At 39.2% G+C, this 18,648-nt stretch overlaps 1 protein-coding gene across 3 annotated transcripts; it reads left to right on the top strand.

The window, feature by feature from the left end:
* Positions 1–309: 309 nt before the first annotated feature.
* On the top strand, positions 310–17,397 carry CCP110 (centriolar coiled-coil protein 110). Of its 3 annotated transcripts, XM_075767410.1 has the most exons (16): positions 310–484; positions 620–887; positions 2,085–2,241; positions 3,598–3,726; positions 5,184–6,828; positions 7,801–7,925; positions 8,070–8,253; positions 8,945–9,084; positions 9,449–9,565; positions 9,816–9,917; positions 10,186–10,302; positions 10,800–10,879; positions 11,487–11,549; positions 12,455–12,514; positions 13,086–13,168; positions 17,174–17,397. In XM_075767410.1, exons 3-16 carry the CDS (start codon positions 2,095–2,097, stop codon positions 17,224–17,226), a joined length of 3,045 nt encoding a protein of 1,014 aa, XP_075623525.1. In that variant the 5' UTR covers positions 310–484; positions 620–887; positions 2,085–2,094; the 3' UTR covers positions 17,227–17,397. The 3 variants fall into 3 exon arrangements, with proteins under 3 accessions (XP_075623525.1, XP_075623524.1, XP_075623526.1); XM_075767409.1 differs by lacking the exons at positions 310–484; positions 620–887 and adding an exon at positions 1,030–1,137; XM_075767411.1 differs by lacking the exons at positions 310–484; positions 620–887; positions 13,086–13,168 and adding an exon at positions 1,030–1,137.
* Positions 17,398–18,648: the final 1,251 nt, after the last annotated feature.

Genomic DNA, 18,648 nt, shown 5'->3' with positions numbered 1-18,648 from the left:
GGAACTCTTCCCTGCCAGAGGTGGAACAGGCACCAGGCAACCTTCTAAAACTGGATTTCATTTATTTTTTTTTAATAACTGAGATAAGTATTTGTCACGTATTGCTTTAGCTGGTTCTGAGCATCTCAGATACTCTTTTCTGTCTATGGTTTTCTGCTTCTGCCGGGTGCATCTGAAGAAAAGTCAGACGTATACATGCAGACACATAACAAATACTGGAACGTCTAATTAAATGTCTTACATATTTAAAAGTCTTTTGACAAAACAACAGCATTTGCTAAGATTAAAGATGAAGATTTAAAAAAGCCCTCAATAATATTTAACATGTTGAAGAGGTAACAGATGAAGGAGGCGATTTTTGAAACAAGAACGACAGCTTTAACCTCTCTAAGTGCTCGCTAGATGTTTCCGTTAATGTAGATTAATTTTCCCCGGGCCGAGCGCTGGCAAACGAGCGTGTGTTTCTGCCTGGCCTGCCCCACGGGTGGGTGTTCCCCACTCCACCCGTGCCTGGCCCAGCAGCTGGCTGCCGAGCGGGATGGGATGTCTGCGGTGACACCGTGATGCTGTCCTCACGCAGCGCCTTAACCACTTCTCATGTTTATCCTTCTCATCGCAGTGTGCTCGGTGACACTGATACCTGCTGGCGGGGCATTTGTGGTCCTGACTGCACAGCCGGAGGATATTTAATGTGTAAAGCTGAATAGACTTCACCTGCGCTAATAAGGGAACTCGTCTTGGAGACCTTTGGGTGGAAATCCCTGGAAATCCAAGTACCAGGAGGGCCTTCAGTCCCATCCCACACCTCTGAAAACCGGAGCTGCCTTTGCCCGGGAGCTCGCCCGGAACTGATGGATTTGTCCCGGGAGGCTCAGATACGCGAAGCGGTTTGTCGATCCGGCTCCCGTCCTTTCCTAGACCAAATCAAGGGGGTTTTTCCCCTGAGTTTTCGGCCCCACAGGAGGCAGCGCCGGGGCGGGAGGAGCGGGGCCGCGGTGCGCGCTGGGGCTTGTAGTGCTGCGGGGGCCGGGGCGGGGCGGTTGCCGGGAGGCGGCGGGGCAGCGCCGCGCAGGGTGCCCGGGCCGCGGCGAGCGGGCGGCCGGGCCGGGGGCTCCGAGGTCTCCGAGCCCCGCGCAGGTACCGAGTGGTTCTCCGGGAGCGTGAGGGCCTCGGGGGGGGAGGGCCGTGGGCTGGGCCGTGCCGTGCCCGCGGGGGGGCAGCGGCCGTGGTGGGCGGGGAGGGCCGCGGCGCCCAGGCCCGGCCCCGCCGGTGCGTCCCGCCGCCGCGATCGGGTGCGGGGCAGCCGAGGGCAGGGGAGAGGGGAGAGGCGAGGCCGCCGCCCCGGGCACGGAACAGGGGCCTACCGGGCAGCCTGCGGAGGGCTCGGCGCTCCCGGGGCGGGCAGGCGGGGAGGAAGGCAGACAGAAACGGGCCAAGGCCGTGCGGGGAACAAAAGCGTTGGCAGGTGGTGCTGGGCTCGGAACGCTCACTCCGTAGCGGTGGGCAGCGGGAGGCGTGTCGGGGCTTGTAAGGAAACAAGGCTGCGGTTCATGGTTTGGTGCAGGTATGGGCATCTGGTCAGACAGGGACCTAGCGAGGAGGCGGCTCACGGGAGTGAGGCACAAGTTCCTCTCAGCCCCTAAATGTAAAGGCTGGTCTTGCTGTAATAACAGCTTAATTATTTTTAAAATCTTTAAAATTTGGCTGAGATTTTATTTATTGTATTTTTTTGCAGTTGATAGGATCTATTTGATAGTTGTGGGAGACCTGAACGGTTTAGTCTTGATGGAAATTGTTAAGGTTATCTGTAGCATGTGTAATTTCGTAAACCTTGATTATCTCGGTGCTTGCTGTCTTCTCAGTGTACCTGTGATCGTCTTTTTTTGCTCAAATCTGCAGATTCTATTTTTATATGGGAAAAAAAAGAACAGCTTTTGTTAATGATAGGAAGAAAGGAAACTTAATTGAGTCTTCCAATGTATAATTTGTTTCCCAGAATATGCTGATACAGAATGAGTTGTGCTGGTGTTTTCCCTTTGTGGTCTTGGAAGTACGTGGAAGAGTAATGTTATTATCCTTTGCAGCTTAGTTAACATGAAGATGGAGGACTATGAAATATTCTGTAAGAAGCATCTTTCCAGAATCCAAGAAGAGGCAATAAAAAGAGAGACCTCTTTCACTGTTCAGCACAAAAATATCTCCCTCATTCAATTCCATGGAGTCCCTGTGCTTTCCCCTCTGGTAAGGCTTTTTTTTTTTGCCTTCCCCCCCCCCCCCCCCCCCCCCCCCCGCTTTTTCTTTTCCCCTGGTGTGCTGACTGTGCTGTTGGCATTAGCTTTGATGTCCACATGTAATGATTCTACTGAAGGTACTGCTCTGTTTGGGTATCATCTGGCCTGCTGCTTAGTGTATTCTAAGCATTCCTAGCCTTAATTTTACAAAGTAAAGGGGTAAAATGTATGGGTTTTTTAACATTGACTACATTTGCCTTCATTTCTTGAAAGTTGTTATCTTTACAAGGGGTGTAAAAATATTTGTGGTATTAAATAGACGAATGTTATTGCTGGGCTTAACTTTATGTAAAGTCATATTGACATTCCAAATAGTGAACACATGACTTTGTTTTAAAAGTGTCCAACAAAAAAAAAAGCACAAATAGGAAATACTGATACAGTTAAAAAGCTTTTAAGTAAATTTCTTTTTTGCACACATTTGCAGCTTCCTCTGCTGTATTTCACAGGCTCACCAATTATGTTAAGTCATTCGTTGCTTCATGCAAACAGAGCCCACCAAAAGACTGTTGGTAGTTTGTGCAATAATGCAGCTGACTTCCTTGTTCAGCAATGCGGAGTACGAGTGGAGAGACTCTCTAACAACGGTCTCCAAAAATCTTGATACGGATATACATTGGAGACTAAATGATGTATTGTAATGTTTTTCATTTACAAATGAAAATAATTTTTAAGGTTTCATAGCAGAAATGCATAATTTGTCTTGAGCCTATTTAATTTTTTAAAACTTTGTGAAACCAGTTCTTGTAGATGTAGTTTTGACTTCTACCCAAACTACATATTCTGAAGCAGTAACTCAGAAGATTTTTGGATTCTGCTTGTTGAAAGGATCCAACAGACTGCTTGCACACGTTTCTGTCTTGTGAAATTCACACCTGGTTCAAGAGGGCAAGTGTGAGCTGGTCCTTTGTAGTCCTCCATAGCCTGAGTATGGGGAGGAAGGTGGTCACAGAGGGCTCCACAGGGTGCCCAGGCCTCCTGTCTCCACAGAGGACTGGGAAAGACCAGTCCTGCAGTCTGAGTCCTGTAGCATGTAATGTTCATGCAGATTTTTTTATAAATGATCTTTTAAATTCATGTTCATTTGCATGTATGCCAAGAAGGCATTTTGTACATCTTCCATTTAAAAAAAAAATGTGTGCACTCTAAAATGCCAGCTTTTTTTTAACCAAAGTCTTGACTTAGATGATTGTTGTTCTTTTGTTGTTTTGTTCTGTTTGCTTTTCTTTTAAATTCATTTCTGTAATTCTGTATTGAAATTTGCCTTTAGTGATAGAAACCATGTTTCTTACACTCTGTTTTGCAGCTCAGCCTTGAAAAGAAAAAGGAAATACAGGAATATAAACAGAAAGCACTGGATCTAGAGACCTGGAGACAGAACTCTCGGAAAAGAGCTTTATTGAGTCGTGTACAGGAGATTCTAGAAAATGTTCAGGTAGTGTTAGTCCAAAGCCTTCTTACAGCTTTAGAGAAAATGCCTCCTTATAGACAGTTTGAGAAGGTGCTGGGGTTTAAGTATTCACCAATATAAACATGAAGTTAATAGCAGTTAACTCTCCAGAACCACCATTTGCCAGCATTTCATGCTATGTGTCCTGAGAACTGATTATTTAGTGATAGAATCCACGTTCATTGTAGTGCACAGGACTTGCTTTTCGCTGCTTGTTTTGGTATGTGCAAAGGACAGATCATACCAGAGGACTGACTGTTGCTTCTGTAATTCTGTTTGAAACAACCACATTCTAAAAACAAATAAACAACCACATTCTAAAAACAAATGAACAACCCCCCTGGTGTTAGAGCAACCGGCTTGCTTTATTTGCAAGCTTGTAGTTTAATTATCTATATTCAACCTTATGATTACAGAAATAAAATTACCTTCGCAACAACCTGTAATTCTGTTGTATGCTTTATAATTTTACTGCAACGATTTTGTTTGCGGGTACAATGATGAATTTAGTAGAGATTTAAATTGAAAATAATATTAAATACATCTCATTCAGGGGTATTATTTGTCTTTGAAACAGTTGTAATACAGTCTTTAAGTTGACCTGTTGCTTGATCAAGTACAGTTAACATTGAATTTGTTGAGTTACTAAGGTGGCAAACATAACTTACTAGTTTGCATTGTTTACTGGAGTGTACCTGGCAACAGCCCTCTGACTCAGGATTTGAAGAGCAGACCAGGAACATATGTTCAATACAAAAATAAGTTAGCTTTTTGTCCAAAGGTGTGCTCGTGAGAATTGAGTTGTAGCACATATATCCTATAGGATAATTTTGGTGTGAAAATCCTTTTAAATAAATGCTGGCTAGAAGTAGCATGTAATTCTCAAATAAAGTTGTTTTTCCAAGTACTTGGCAAATGAAAACTTGTATTTCATTGTCTCTGGATTAACAAAGAAATGAAAAAATTATCTTAGTTCCTCTATTTTCATTAGGAATTCTTTCAATTTGTTCTTAGTCATCTGTAGGTTAATCTGTATTTCATGCTGAAATTTTTCAATTACGTTTCCCATTTAATATAAAAATGTTTTCATATTTTAAGAGGAATCTTGCAAGATAATTTGAAGCCATAAAATTATTTGAATACGTCCAGATTACCATGTGAAGAAAAGAGCATCTTTGCATTCAGATACTTGGTATCAGTAAAAATTCGAAGTGGACCATTATTCTAATTTATATTTTAATTCCAATCATCATTTTCTCATTGCAAAGAGCTCTGTGTTGTAAGTAATTTGAAGGAAATTGGTAGCGTTCAAACTGAAATTTTTTATTGGTTTTAAGGTGGCAGCATTCTTTTTTAAGTTCAGGTGAAGCTTGCAGTACTCTGAGGAGATTTCATCCAAAATACGTAATTTAAAAAAATTTTTTTTCATTTTTTATTTGCAGATCAGGAATGGACCTAGCGTGAGTGACGTGAACGCGCAGGAAGCTGAGAATACTTGCCCTGATTCAGATTCAAAAGCATCGACTGACTTCACAGCTCTCTCAGATGCCAATTTGGCACGTTCTCCTGAAAAGTATGATTCCACAGAGCTTGAAAAGACACCAGAACTTATGCCATTAGATACTGCTGGGCAGGGGACATCAAATGTGATGGAAGTAGTTAAAGCAGCAAAAGAAAATGTTTTGTCGAAGCAAAATGAGAGTTATGTCTCAAAAGACATCCCTTGTCCAAGGGCTGCGTCTCCTGACAACGTGCATAATAAGCTTGCATCACGTGCTTTGCAAAAGCAAGAGGGACTGGGAGTGCTACCATCGGATGGGGAAGTCCAAGATCCATATGTAATGAGTCTTCAGAGCCTGATGAAGAAATCTAGGGAGTACATAGAGAAAGAGCAAAGCAAGCGTAGCTCAAAAAGTAATTCAAAGAGGAGTATGAGTGAAAGTCATTCGGATAAAGAAAATGATAGCGTTAAAACAACTGACTCCGTGAAAGAAAGAGGAAAGCTTACAGGCAGAAGTTGCACCGCTCTGACGCTTGATAAACCCAGTCTTAATAAATCGAATACCCTTCTCCAAGGTGCCTCTACTCATACAAATCACACAAGTATGTCAACTTTATCCAGTTTTTCTAAAGTGGACATACCTATGAGAGTTGGAACACCTCCACTGGTAGATTCGGATTCAGATGAAGAATTTAAAAAGACTTCTATGTTTGATCGTGACAGTAGCATTATCAGGAGCCTCACAGGCTCTTACGCCAAATTGCCGAGCCCAGAGCCAAGCATGAGCCCTAAGATGCACCGAAGGCGCCCAAGACCTTTATCAATGGGACACATCGTTATAAATAACCCTGTGAATGCTTATGAGTTAAGTCCTAAAGGCAAGGGTAGAGCAATGGATTTAATCATGCAAGATATCGCAGATAAAAATAACGTGTCAGAAACAGTGCCCAAGTTCATGGTGGACTTCACTATGCTTTGCCCTGGCAGAGTTCCTGGTGTCAGCAGGAATTCTTCAGGCCCTTGTGATGGGTTGGGGGCCGGCAAACCAAATCGCCATTCCTTTGGGCACTTGGAAAGCAAAGGAACGTTGTCGGCTACTGTGGAAGGACAGGTAGTGATGGACAGCAGAGGGCCGTATAAAGTAGAGACTAGTACTAATATTGTAGCCCCAAAATTGAATGAGCCATTTGCCATCAGTCAGTCTACAGTAACACAGAAGCTCCTAGCTGTGAATGAAACCAAACCGTCTAGTTTGCTAGAAAATAATAAATGTAATTCTCCAGCAGAACTCAATAAATCTTACGACGTAGAAAACCCATCCCCGCTACTAATGCAGAGCAAGAGTATGCGACAGCAGATGGACACTCCAAGTGTTTCCCCAGCAAACGAGCACTTTCTAGAAAGTAGTTTTGAAAAGGTAAAATGTAGACTTGATTTGGACACGGACAACTGCCAAAAAGAAAACAGTCCCTGTGTTTTAACAGTTGGAATGGAAGAACAAGAGAAGCAGTGGTTGCAAGAACAGAAATATCCTGTGGGATCAGTTTACATTACCAAGAATGCAGCCCCTGACAGTATGGCAAAAGGTAAAAGATTTCCTGTAGTTGAGGGTTTTTCTTACACTTAGTTTATAATCTTTTAGAAAAAAAACCCAATGATCTTAGTCATTGATGTTTCTAAGTACGCGTGTGTGTATATATCTCAAAAGGCTAAAATTTTATTGAGGGTAAATTATCTTTTCTTAGTAACCTCATTATTTCTCTAATTTTTAATTAATGACAAATTCTGAAATTCATCTTTCTACTTGAGCTGTTTTGAACTGCTGTCTTAGGAGTTGCTTGGAGTCAAAAGTCTTATAACAGTTATTTGTAACAAATACTTGATTAACAATTTATGAGGAAACATCAGCTAAAACATTGTGTATCAGTTTTGTGAATTCTGTATTTATTCGCAAGGGTATCGTGTGACAGTACAAATATTAATTTCCCATTTGAATGTAGAAATTGGAATTTAGTTTTACTAAGAAAAGTATGCCTTAGTCCTTGAGGTCTAAATAAGACTACTAAAAGAAAAGATAGTCTGTGTAAATTAAAAGAAAATACCTTTTAATGGGTTCCAAATCACTATATAAGTATTTTCTTCAAATTCAAGACTGCATTACATCTGTACACATCTCTACCAAATCAAGCTGAAGTGGCAGAAATAATTTTAATTCACCCAAGCAAGTGTAGGTATATTATTCTTAGAGCTAGATTTTTTGTGTCCTTATTTAATACAGGCTCAGTTGGTGTTACTGCTGTTCCATTCACATGCTTATCCCACAAATATGAGCATGTAAGTATTTTGAAGGACTGGAGGAACTGATGAGGTTCTTTGCAATACATAATGGAAACTTGATATCAAGGTTCTTTGCAATACATAATGGAAACCCAATATCGAAGACATGCTGTACTTGTTTCCTGATGATGCAAATTACTCCTGTTAAAAGCATGTATGTCTGTGGCAAAGATCATATAGAAGTTATTTAATACTCGATTCTTTGTAATGTGTCTTCTCAGAAGATATTTTAAAAACTAAAATGTTGGCCTTTGAAGAAATGAGAAAGAGACTTGAAGAACAGCATGCACAACAACTGTCGATTCTGATAGCTGAACAAGAGAGAGAACAGGAGAAATTGCAGAAGGTAAGGTAAAACGAGGAAAAATTCTAAGCAAAGGGCATGTGTGTCATATTGCAGTTTGTCAGGAAGCAGTTGGGTTTAAAATGTATATTCTGTTGCTTTGCAGAGTTAGAAAAATAGTCTCATAGTTGATTCTTTCTTTCGTAGGAACTGGAAGAGCAGGAGAGAAAGCTGAAAGGGAAGAAGGTTGCTACAACGGAAATAGAAATTTCCAAAGTGAATATCAACAGTAGGATGGAGTTGGAGTGGAGGAAAAAAAGCGAAAGTGGCTTGCTGGAAAGTGTGCAGTCTCAGCTGGAGACAGTCCATAATGCAAACGCTACCAGCATTGGTAAAGCTGAGAGAGTAGAATATACATTAAATGCTGTGATATATTTTGCTCTACAGTGCTCGACTGGACCAGCTGCCCCACTGCATTGGTAAATGCAGTGTCCCTGTCCTAGGGCACTGGTGGGTCAGGACGTGTGGACAGCTGCTGCTTTCAGCTGCTGACAGCATATCTAAACCAAATTCTGGGTTGCATCTTCGTCTAGCTGGCATTTAGCACAGTTTGAGCCATCCTTGGGCTGTTCCATGTATTGCATTTGTTGCGTTATTGTTATAGGGCATATTCAAGGAAAACAAGCTAAGAGTAAACTCACTTGAGCAAGGACGAGATGTGGGTTTCTGTCACGTCAGAGGAGGTTCACCCTCATGCCGTGCAGCTGCACAGCACTGGGCCAGGTGTCCTTGTTTGGGTGGGAGCGTTAGAGGGGCTCTGCCAGGGGGTCTCTGCTGCAAGGAGTGCAGCTGTAGCTGATGGAATACCTCTCGCCTCTTCCAGAACATCATGAAATGTTTTAGTTTGTCTTCTGCTTAGCGAATTTTGCTAGGACATGAATCAGAAATACTCAGATTGCTTCTTGCCTATAATTGACCTTGTAAACAAAGCTGCTACCTCTGTGCTGAATGTATACGCACACACAGTCATTACTTTATGGACAGAAGTGTGTCTTGAACTGTACATTCTGTTTTGCACGCAGGTTTTGCTCATACTACGACACCTAACACCTTTGCTTCAACAAGTGAAACTTCATTCTTTCTCTGGGGACCATCAGGTAGTGGAGTTATAAAAACCTCAGTATCTAGGCCGAGTAATAGGATTAAAACTAGGTGGACTCAGGTAAGGAAAAAAAAAAAAGTTGATTTATAGCTTAAAAAGCTGCCTAGTTTTTGTAAGACACTGGTAACTTTGTACTAGCTGTGCAGTAATAAATCTCACAGAAAGGTTGAGTATCCCTTCCTATATTGACTTTGATTACACAAGAGAACTGTATAGATATTTTTCTCATTGTTCATATATGCAAAATAATCATATAACAATATATTGCTTCTGCTAAGTTAATATTGTGGTGTGTACTTCTGGCCTAGCCAAAACTTTACCAACAGTTTGCTCTTACCTGAAAACTTATGTCACATGATTGATGTTATTTGAGAAATAATTCATAAGTCATCCAATGTTTAGAAGCTGCTTCTTTTCTTTTAAGGTTTTCAGTCCAGAGATACAAATGAAGTTTGATAAAATCACTGCTGTGGCAAAGGGGTTTCTCACTCGTAGACTCCTGCAGACAGAAAAACTGAAACATCTTAAGCAAACTGTAAAAGTAAGATCAGCATTTTTATTATGCAGCTTCTCCTCCTGTTCGTTTCTTGTATCATAAATTGACAGGTGAAATCACACATTTTCTGCTTTCAGAAGAATTTGGGAATGTCTGTCACCTGAATGTGTCTGAGTGTTGCATTGCTTAGTGCCATAAGGTCCAAGTCAAAGACTGTACATCCTACAGTTTGTGCTGATTCCTTTGCTGTGAAGGATTATGCTTGGTCCTTAACTTATTTTCCCATCTTCCCCAGGATACTATGGAGTTCATAAAAAATTTTCAGTCTGAAGCCCCATTAAAAAGAGGAAGTGTTTCAGCACAAGATGCATCCCTTCATGAAAGAGTAATGGCTCAGGTGACACAATTTTAACTTTTTTTTTTTTGCTTCTTTCCTAGCTATTCTGCTTTTGTAATATGTATACCTAAAACCTTCACACTGCCTTTATTTAAACTAAAACTATGGCTGTGAAGAGAAGATTCTATTTTTGCGCTGACACATTAAGAGAGATTTCAAAATTATCTTTCCAAGTGTTTTGTTTAGATTGAAAGTGAGAAGACCTTGATGATCAGAACCATGGGAATGTTAACTTGACTGAATATTTTATTTTAATTATTTTTTCCAGCTGCGAGCTGCTCTGTATGACATTCATGACATCTTTTTTACGATGGAGGCATCAGAAAGAATGAATATTCTGCATCATGATCGTGAAGTTCGTAAAGAGAAGATGCTCAGGCAAATGGTGTGTTTATAGTCAAGAGAATATAAACTGTTTTAAGACTTTAAGTACTGAATCATTTTGCTTTCAGAGATTCTTCCTCACCCAGTAAAAAGGTTTTAAAATCTGAATTGTTGTTTAATTATGCTTCTGTAGGTAGCTTTTTTTTATTTAAAGAGGTCACTGCAGTAGGAGATTAATATGTTGAAACTTTTAGTGTGTAGAGGTATAAAAAAATAGAACAAAAACATGGTGAAAGTAATAACAAGAAGTTCATACTTTAAATAAGAATTCATTATGGCACACAAATATTTGTAATCTGATAATATAAGGAGGATACTTTAAAATTAAAGAAGAAAAAAACCTTTGAATTTAGCCTGCCTGTGAACTTAGTACTGAAAACACTGTTGGGTTTGTTTGAGGTTTTTTTGTTTGTTTTTTTTAAGTAGGGGCAGGTCAGGTGGGGTTAAACTCAATAAGAGCAGTAACTAGTGGTCTTGTCCATTCTTTTGCTTTTTTAGGATAAAATAAAGAGCCCAAGAGAGAGGGTGACGCTTTCAACAGCTACGCAGAAATCTCTGGACAGGAAGAAGTATATGAAGTGTGTGCAGTTCTCCCTTTGTGGGAGTGGGGTGGGGTGCAAGAGGACGGGTAGGAGGCACTGGAAATAGTGAAAAGGAGGTTTTGGAGTAACAACTTCTTTGCAAACTAATATCTCCCCTAGGAGGAATGAAAAAAAAAAAAGTCTTCGGGTATGTGGTGATTTACTAGTAGTAGTTCGCTCTTACTTTTAAGAGACTTCTGGTTTGTATGGGAGAAAAATGTTCTAAGTTGTGCGTTCATGCTGTATATCAGCGGTGAGCAAAGTGATCCTTGTGCACTTAGTTTATGGTTGATTTTGTAAATTGTACAAAAGTGCTCCAAGTTATTTTATCAATCTTTCTAGAGTGCTTAGCAATAGAGATACTTGGCGGAGTATCTCTGGCAAAGTTTTTTGGGGGAAGGTAGCAGTCATTATCGTGCAACACAGGGGACTGAACAGTTGTGTTCCACTTCCTCATGAGTAAAAGGTGATCATCTGTAGTACTGCTCTAGCATTATTACATGTTGAGGTAGATCCTGTTGTAGGTTTTCTCTTACTGTTTCTGTTTAAGACCTAGATTATGATTTTATAATTTAAATATGTTTCAATATTTTTGTTTCTCTAGGGCTTCAGAAATGGGAATGCCAAGTAAAAAGATAATCATAAAACAAAAAACTCCTGAAAATCGGTGAGTGAAGATTACTTGTATTAGGATGCTTTTAAATAACTGTCTTATAATGATGGATTCTTTGATCTGCATTGCTGGTTTGTCATTAGTCGGCTCAATTCCTGCTACTATTACGAGGGACAGTAATGAAACCTGATTCAGCATGGTCTGAGAAAGGGGTTTATTAGCTCATTAGAAGTTAGAAAGAGATTTATTTTCTTCAGTCAGTTCTGAAATTTTATCTTCAGAAATGCTTCATTTAGGGCTTTAAATCTCTAAGCTCAGGTTCAAAGTTTTTCTCTGAGAATACACTATTAGTATCTCTTAAGCTTCAGTTTGACACTACTACTTTTCTTAATAGCCTCTACTTTGCAATGTAATCATTTATATGCTTATCTAGAGAAAGGTGTCAGAAAAGTGGTTTTCTGTTGTGAGGAAAAGTTCTTGCTTCTAGATCGTGTGATTCTTTGCTTAGATCAGAGAAATTACTGTGTTCAATACTTGCTCTTCAGGAAGACAGCAGCCCTTCACTTACAAGGCCTGCCTGCACCTTTTTCTAGTATAAAAGCAATTTTTATCCCCTGCTTACCCAAAAGCTTTGATGACGTGCTGTTTACTGATACAGTTGAGTCCTCAATGACTAGTTTAAACGAGTCAGTCCTTTCTTCCCATATGTTCTTATCAATGACTAGGAACCCAAGGCACCATTGAGGGAGTTTTATCTCTCTGCTTGTTTCTTTGTTTTAAATAGCAGAAGTACTAATCCTATTCTGGAATTTTAATTCCTGCCACTTTTGCCTACATGTCATCTGCGTTCCAGAACCTGTAAGCCTTTCTGAAATGTGATGCTGAATTCACTATCCCTTATGAGATTTTTTTTTTTTAAAGGAGGGAAAAAGCACTAATAAAAGTTTGTGTTTTAACAGCGTACTTCAGCCAAATCAAGGACAGAATGCCCCGGTTCACAGACTGCTTTGCAGGCAAGGGTAAGGGCACAGCATGTTTATAGCCTAGAGATGAAAGTAAACGCAAAGTGCAAGAGCACAGTGATTTCTGAATAATATTTACACATACTGGTGCAACTCTTGTTCAAAGTAAAAGTAATTACTTCTCATGGTATTTTGAGAGAGTGATGAAGCTTTGTTTTACCTTATACTGCAAGAAAATACTTAGTGTTCTCATCCTCTTGCGTACTGTCTCCATTTACACTGTGTTCCAACATTTCTATTTGTAACATTCATTCCATGAAGCTTTGCTTCCACTTAATGAAATATGTATATTTTTAAACGTAGACTGTAATGCCACAGTATCCAAACTGAATCGGTTTCTTGAATAGTTTTAAAAATCTGTTCACGGGGAGATGTTCTCCTATTTAACGTATCTACTTAAGCCATAATAATGTCAACAGGAATTGTACATGTACTCAGGAGGAGGCTTTGTGGTACACTGTAAAAAATGTTTTCATGCCAAACACAGTTTGATAGTATCTTTATATTTTTGGATACAGCCTTTCAACTTTGATGCAAGTGACTTATTAACTCTTTTATATTTAATTAGAACCCCTAAGACCTCAGTGAAGGGGGTTGAGCAAAATAGAAAGAAGGCCCCAGAGAGCAGAGTGTCTAACAAGGCTGTTTCAGGTGTGTAGAAAATTGGTGCTTGGATCTTATAGTAAATAAGTTACTAGTATCTAGAAGAAGTAAATGGGGGATATATTGTTTTCCTTTTCTTGTGCACCTGCTTTGCTGTGTCTTAAATCTAACTTACCTCTCTAAACAAACGTGCTGGTAATTTAACCATCCACTTTCAAATTCTATAAACATAGTATATAGAATGTACTGCACCGCTCATTTGCTTTCACTCACCCGTTGCCCACTCATAAAAAAGTTTGCCAGATATATTCACTGTAACTGTTTGAGAAGCTAATAGTAGTCAAACTAGACTTGGATTTGAATCTCGATGTCATTTGATTCTCAGTTCTGTACACACATGTAACTTGTTTTCAACGTGAAGCCTATTGGAAGGACAGTTTCAGACTTATCAGTCAGTGTTCAGTCATCATACAGTCCTAAAATTATATACATTACTATAGTATCTTACAGAATATTTGAGTCTTAATGACTCAGTTTTAAAAGTGGAATATTCCTGTACTTGCATACAGAGATTATTGATTGGTTACCTTTTTTAATAAAAGGTTTGGTAATAGTGCCAAACCTCTCAGTTTTCAGCCCGTTCAGCCATAAAAGGAATAAAACAGTATGAAACATCTTAAACAATTTCCAATTTTTAAATCAGATTTTAACTAGTAAATGAGAGTGCTGAAGAGCAGGGACAACAAAACAAGACCTCTACCAGTTACAGTGTTACAGAGGCTGTAAAAGAGTAGTAGTGAAGGGTGGTGTCAGTATCAAGTTTAGCACTGATTTGAATGCTATCCCCAATCTCATATGATTCATGCTCAGCTCATAATGATCTACAGTGTCTTTTACATTTGCGTCTGGCATCAGACATCCAGTTAAAGCATTCTTTCTCACTCCTCTATGTTGGCAGTGTGTGCTGCTCTACTAAGTAAATCTCTGAGTTCATCTTAGTCATAATTACCTAAGTTGTGACAGTAGACACTTGGTAATGAAAAGAATCCTTTGGGATATATCTTTAAATTTCTCTTCGCCTTTCTTTATTGCTATTTGTTGAATATCTGGAAAGCTATTTAATGCCTTCTATAGTGGCCTTCTTGGAACGTAAAGCTTCTAGCTTCTAAACCAGTTATATGCTGCCTAGTTCTGGTTGCACAACCTAACCTCATTTACTGTTTGGCGTTACATATTTTCCCATGTTGTAATACCAGTACTTCCGCGTGCTCCTTTATAAATAAGTTGGACTACGTGTACTAAATGAATAGGAATGCATTCTGAAATTATTAGATGGGGAACACTTGGCATGAAAGAAATAATCTGCATAATTTTGTGATAATGAAAAAGCCTTAAGTTGAATACATTTAAATAGAACATGGTTTTCTTTACATATGGATAAAATGTGAATAGTGAAAGGTTTGGCAGTATGTTGAACAGGGGTTTTTTGTTAATGTATTTGGGTTTTTTTAATCCCCCTTTTTTTTTTAAAAGTAATAAAGTATCTTTTCAAGAGAGATCTAGTGAGGCAACAAGTTATGCCTGGGCAAGACTGTAGACAGAGAAAATATAAACTCAAGTCAATTTGAAAAGGAAATGTAAAAAGCCAGACAAATGCATGGGGTTCTCTTATTTTAGTAGAAGTTGTGCGTTTCAGAAAATTAAGAGTTGTAGCAGTGGTTTGGTCTAGGCCATACAGAATTATATTTAGATGTGCAACTATGTCAGTCTGCTATACTTCTAACACGTAATATTTCTATTTAATTTCTTGTCTTCGTTCATCCCTGACTTCAAATTAAATTGTGCTTATTAGAGGGGCAAAAGGGAAGGAGGGTTAGTTGAATACAACTATGTGTCACTTAAGCATTCAAATTAGGTATGGGACATACCCTCAGAAATAAACAGTAACATAGTCACCCAAGTACTTTCTTTTCTTTTTTTTTTTCATTCTTCTGATTGTTGTTTTAAGTTCTGTCTGCAAAATGCTTTGTAGCTCTAATACCACTCCGATTGATTGTTGTCTTTTTCTGGCAAGAAGGCATTTCTTTTAGGAATCAACTGGTGATCCAAAAATCTAGTTTTTGTTCTTTTGTACTCCTTCAGTCCCGAGTTCTGCGCTAAAGAGAAAAGTACAAATTGCTGAATCTGTGAAGAGTCTTATTTGTTGATTTATTTTTCTTATTTAATTATTATTATTTTAAATAGGACAGAGATGCTCAGTCAATAGCCTCCAAGCTGTGCCAGGCAGGGCACTTCATGTGATCTGACTGTGTTAGAAAGAAGGTGGTTGAGATCAGGCAGCTGCTGCAACTAGACCTATTCATCTTCCTTCTTTCTGCCCGGTCTGAGTAAGTGGTGTGGACAAGACATACGGGGCATGAGGCACGCAGAGTATTTGGGTGGCAGCAGCCCTTGGCCAAGCGTGGCCTTTGCTGCATGCCAGTCTGGCCTGAGCAGGGAACAGATTGCCCATGTGAGATGGTGTGGCTGTGAAGCGCGTGAGCATTCAGGCCAGCACTTGAGGTCAATTGTATGACATAGGAGAGGTCTCATGTAATTGCTCCCCCTGCCACAGGAAAAGGTTGAGTGATAATTGCATTCAGAAGGACTGTAACTCTTTTTAATAAAATTTGGCTTCTTCAATTCCTTAGTCTAGACTGCTGGGTTTTTTTACACTTCCCTATACTGTCCTATTCTGTATGTAAGATTTTTATATAACTTGGAGTGCACTTGAGGAGAGTGAAGAGGTAGCGTTAAATCACTAATGAAGCATCGTGCCTGTCAGCCTGGTTGTTTGTCCTGCAAGATCGCAGGTGAGCTGCAGAGTACAGCACTGGGGGGAGTGCTGGGCCAGCAAGAATGCCTGTTTGTATAGTGGGAAACAGTGTTCAGATCATAGAATCATAGAACGGTTTGGGTTGGAAGGGACTTTAAAGATCATCTAGTTCCAATCCCCCTGCTGCGGGCAGGGACACCCTTCACTAGACCACGTTGCCCAAAGCTGTTGTGAGGGATCCTCCTGTGGTAAGGCCGCCGTGGGCTTTTCTGGAGCTGCTTTGCACCGTGCTGAATGTAAGTAACCACTGCAGCTCTGACAAAGAGTAACTGAAGATCAGAAAAAGGACTGGCACTGACTTTGTCACGTTCATTTAATTGCCTGGTAATTCTTTTTCTTCCATGGCTGTCTTCCATTTCCACTGCTCTGCACCACGTGGTGTGATTTTCACGGCTTTGTGTAAACATTTGCTCACATTGCTGACACTCTCAATAACTGCCTGAACCCAACAAATGCTGAGTTGTGCTACTTTTTAGCAGCCTGCAGTGCTAAACCCTTATTACTGGGAGATACTTGTGCTATGCATAGTATAATATGGCTTTCTAAATATATATATATATGTATATATTTGTTCCATGTGGAGAGATTTGTTTGTTTATTTTTATACTTGAGCAGCTTTCCTTTTAGAAGGGCTCTGCCCTATGACCTTCTTCACACAGCACTTTTAATTCTGGTTATGCATATCGACATATGGAAACCTATAACTGTCTCTTGCTTTATTAATGTGGCAGCTTTATTAATGTGGGGAAAAGGAAAGAGTTATCGTAAATATCTGACTTGTATTATACTTTTTAATTGATAGTTTGTTTAAAAGGAGTACATGGCATAGTTAAACTTACCAGTCATTTCACCTCTGTCTTAGTAATGTGACAGACTTATCTTTTAAAAACTTGAGAATTGTAGTTGTAGATGTTTTAGAGTAGCAGAAAAGAAAATTGAATAGTTACTGAGGAAGGAAATACTATAAAATGTCATTACTTTCAAACATACAGGTAACTTTTATAAGGCATTTTGGGTGTAACATTATGACAAGTGTAATTTTAAAAGAAGCCAGTGAATTTATAATACTGCTTTAAAAAAATTGTCCTAAACTTTATCAGCTATTTTTGATGGATAATCCTGTTACAAAACCCAGTACTACTAATTGTAAAATAGTAAAGTTTCTACTTCATTTTTAGGAGCATATGCAGGAAGAACCCAAAGAAAGAAGCCAAATGTTGCGACAATTTAAGACGACAACACTCTCTGGGATAAAATGGCTATTTTTTAATGATGGCATTCTCAGCACTGATTCAAATATTGCATCTTCTATATGTATATTTAGACATGACACTTTGATGTTTCCAGATGATGACACATTCATAGAATTATATTGAATTAATAAAGGGCTGCGAAGCTCTAATACTTATGGAAAAATTGCATGTTAAAACTTAGTGTATATTCATACTACTGTGTACACATAAGATTCATGACCTTGTTTATTTAAAGATCACCATAGGGCAACATTAAGGTCATTTGTGACTTTTTCACGCTCTAATTCTTGTGTCTGACATGTGCTTTTTGCATTACTTAAAATTGCAATTTCTGTGTATGATTGCCACCATAAAAAAGTCATGTGTATATATTTTTAGTTTCGTACCATAAAGTTAAAGCAGTTAACTAAGAAAAAACCCCCAACTTAATTCAAACAAAACTGAGCTCTTACATCAGTGAATTGTTCAGCAGCCTTTTTGAATGTACTTTCTGTATGAATGCAATTACCTCAATTTAAACTCTAATGGCCCAAATGTTTTGCATTTCTGCCAAGTTGGACAGACATGGATCCAGATTAACTGCTGGGCAGACAGACGTACTTTTGATGACTATACCAAAATGGTGCATTTATACCTGTGGTAGATCAAATCACTGCTGGAAGAGTCCTAGGATTTTTTTTCCTTGCTGTCTACTGCATTTTCTTGGAAATAACTTTTGGCCAAGATGAAGAGAAGTGTATGTTCTACAAAAATTTCAGAAGGCAAGATTTTAATGTTTTACCATTTCAGACTGACAAATGATTGTCCATAATAATAATTCAGATATGATTTGTTGATGACAGTTGCAGTTTTTCTAGGCAATTTCTTTTCTACTGTGATCTAACAGGCGCTCATACCAAAAACATGATTTCAGGGGGAAAAAAATTCCCTATCTAAGCCCAACAAACACACTCTCATATTAATGAACATCCAACATTAAAAGATCATGCTTATATTTTGCCTTGTGTTCCTACTGATGGCTGTTGCCCTTCAACTTGAGGGGAGCAGAATTTTCTAACTTCTGTCTTTTAATGAACTTGAGACATAATGTTAACACTTGAAGTCCAAAAGAGAAAAGCTTGGCAGTATAAGTCTTTGCAGTGCTTACTGGTTTGCCCTGCAACGGTACTCGTAGAACTGCCAGAATATTTTGTTGCTTTCCCAGTATCAATGCAATATGACACCCCAACTTTGGAGGCTTTGTAACACGTTGGCACAGATATAAGAGAAAAAAGACTGACCAAAAATTTAATTGTGTTAAATAGCATGAAAGACGAACATTAATGGCAGGACAAGGAGAATATCTTCATAGGCAGTGATGAGTGAATTGGCTTGCTTGTGGCACTTTCATCTGCCACCAA

Source organism: Balearica regulorum, chromosome 15, assembly GCF_011004875.1.
Source record: "Balearica regulorum gibbericeps isolate bBalReg1 chromosome 15, bBalReg1.pri, whole genome shotgun sequence".
Lineage (NCBI taxonomy): Eukaryota > Metazoa > Chordata > Aves > Gruiformes > Gruidae > Balearica > Balearica regulorum.
The sequence above is the reverse complement of the archived record's forward strand: the minus strand, read 5'-3'. Positions and strand labels throughout refer to the sequence as shown.